The sequence below is a fragment of the Capsicum annuum genome, chromosome 10 (genome assembly GCF_002878395.1).
Source record: "Capsicum annuum cultivar UCD-10X-F1 chromosome 10, UCD10Xv1.1, whole genome shotgun sequence".
NCBI lineage: Eukaryota > Viridiplantae > Streptophyta > Magnoliopsida > Solanales > Solanaceae > Capsicum > Capsicum annuum.
This window is the reverse complement of record NC_061120.1, coordinates 203,727,004-203,729,128: the sequence shown is the minus strand read 5'-3', so window position 1 is coordinate 203,729,128 and position 2,125 is coordinate 203,727,004. Positions and strand designations below refer to the sequence as shown.

The following is a 2,125-nucleotide window of genomic DNA, read 5'->3' as shown; positions in this document are numbered from 1 at the left end:
TGATATGAGCCACACTAATAAAAATTCTTTTAATACATATGTAACAGTGCGACTAAAATTATCGTGTGCAAATAAAATCTAAAATTTAAGCAGTTAGAACGAGTATACTTTTATTTACTTAATCATCTCTCCAGCAATGCTAAACACAAAAAAAATAATTGTTGATTTCAAGGAACTAAAAGGGTTTCAAATATTGTATTTGCAGGAGGACACATTAACCCAGCTGTGACATTTGGGCTCTTCTTGGCTAGAAAAGTGTCATTGGTGAGAGCAGTTATGTACATAGTAGCACAATGCTTAGGAGCAATTTGTGGTTGTGGCTTAGTTAAATCATTCCAAAAGGCTTATTATGTTAAGTACGGTGGTGGAGCTAATGAACTTGCTGATGGTTACAACACTGCCACTGGATTAGGTGCTGAGATTATTGGCACTTTTGTCCTTGTTTACACTGTCTTTTCTGCCACTGATCCTAAGAGAAATGCCAGAGATTCTCATGTTCCTGTAAGTATTTTGCAATACTACATCTAATAATTTGCTATTAGTTAACACCTTTTTGGGGTGGCCAAGTGATCTTGTTGTCATGATGCACTGACAAAGAAGAAAACACACGAAGAAGCTAAGACGGGAATACGACATCTGCAGCATACACAAAAAAATAATTTCAATCTTCTATATACTATGTAATTTCTAACAAAGAGAGTTTGGTTCTTCTTATCGGTATATATAAGTTAAATCCTATTGATTGTTGCTTCTTTTTGATATAAATAATTAACTTGAGTTGAATAAGAAACTAGTAATATTTATAATTGATTAAAGGTGTTGGCACCACTTCCAATTGGATTTGCTGTATTCATGGTTCATTTGGCCACTATTCCAATCACTGGAACTGGTATTAACCCAGCCAGAAGTTTTGGAGCTGCAGTCATTTATGGCAAAGAAAAATCATGGGATGACCAAGTAAGCAATTTTATCTTATTAACAAAAATTGCTCAATTTTTTTAAATTATTTATTATATAGTCTAATTAATAATACTAATATATATTTTTTGTATGATGATACAGTGGATTTTTTGGGTTGGACCTTTTATTGGTGCTGCAATTGCTGCATTATATCACCAATTTATTTTGAGAGCTGGAGCTGCTAAAGCACTTGGATCACACAGAAGCAATGCTTAATGATAAACTAATCTGCATGAATTTATAAGCTCTATTATTGGCACTTAATTTTAAATGTGCCAAATATTGTAATTCCTTCTTGTTTGGTTGTCTTTATTTTTTTCTTCTTATTTTGGTTTCCTAATTTCTCTTGTAAATTTCCTCCTCCTGGCTTGAGCATCAAAATAATGGACTGAAGAAACTGTGTTCTACTCTTGTTCTACCAAATAAATAAATAGGCTATCTTTCATTGCGCGATTCAAACAAGTCAAATTAATTTCGGCAAAAATAGAGATAGATTCAGAATTTTGATATTTATACATTCTACGTTAATTGTTTGCTCCTCACCCTCCAACACATGACCACTTCTTTTAGTCCTCATAACCACCACCCCATACCTCTACCTCCACCCGATCTTTAATAATATTTGTCTAACTTATATACAAATAGTTTTAGGATAATATTTTCATTTACGTTCTGAACATAAAAATAAATACAACATTCAGTTACGATAAAATATTTTTTATGAAAAACTGTCCTTTCGTACCGAACACACCCTTTTTCCAAGTGCATAAGTGCCTTCTTTATGAAATAATAATCCGAAAAAAGTACATTAATTAATAAATTACAAGAAGGTTGAAATAACAAGACCACTAATTATGTTTATCTTAATATAGCTATCGATCCATTATAAATCACAACAATAATTGCTTGTGACATATGAAGTGCGCCATGTTTCATAGGAATACAAAGATAAATACATTTAATTATTCGGAGGTAATATTCTTATCTTTCAAACTAAAGTTTATAGTTAAAAAGTTATTAACTTGGTCTTGAAATTTATTTCAGAAAAAAAAAATTAACTCCTCAAATCATAATGATGCCACACTTGTTTTTTAACCAAATATATACTTGAGAGCATTTTATTTCAGCCTTTTTGCGCCAGACTAAGGGTGTAAAGTGGGTCGGG

General features: G+C 31.9%; 1 protein-coding gene across 1 annotated transcript; it reads left to right on the top strand.

The window, feature by feature from the left end:
* Positions 1-204: 204 nt before the first annotated feature.
* LOC107843566 (probable aquaporin PIP2-4) lies at positions 205-1,367 on the top strand (the record flags this gene model as incomplete). The annotated part of the gene is given in 3 exon segments (XM_016687877.2): positions 205-501; positions 817-957; positions 1,063-1,367. Coding segments are annotated over 3 exon segments (552 nt in total), but the record flags the coding sequence as incomplete, so codon positions are not given.
* Positions 1,368-2,125: the final 758 nt, after the last annotated feature.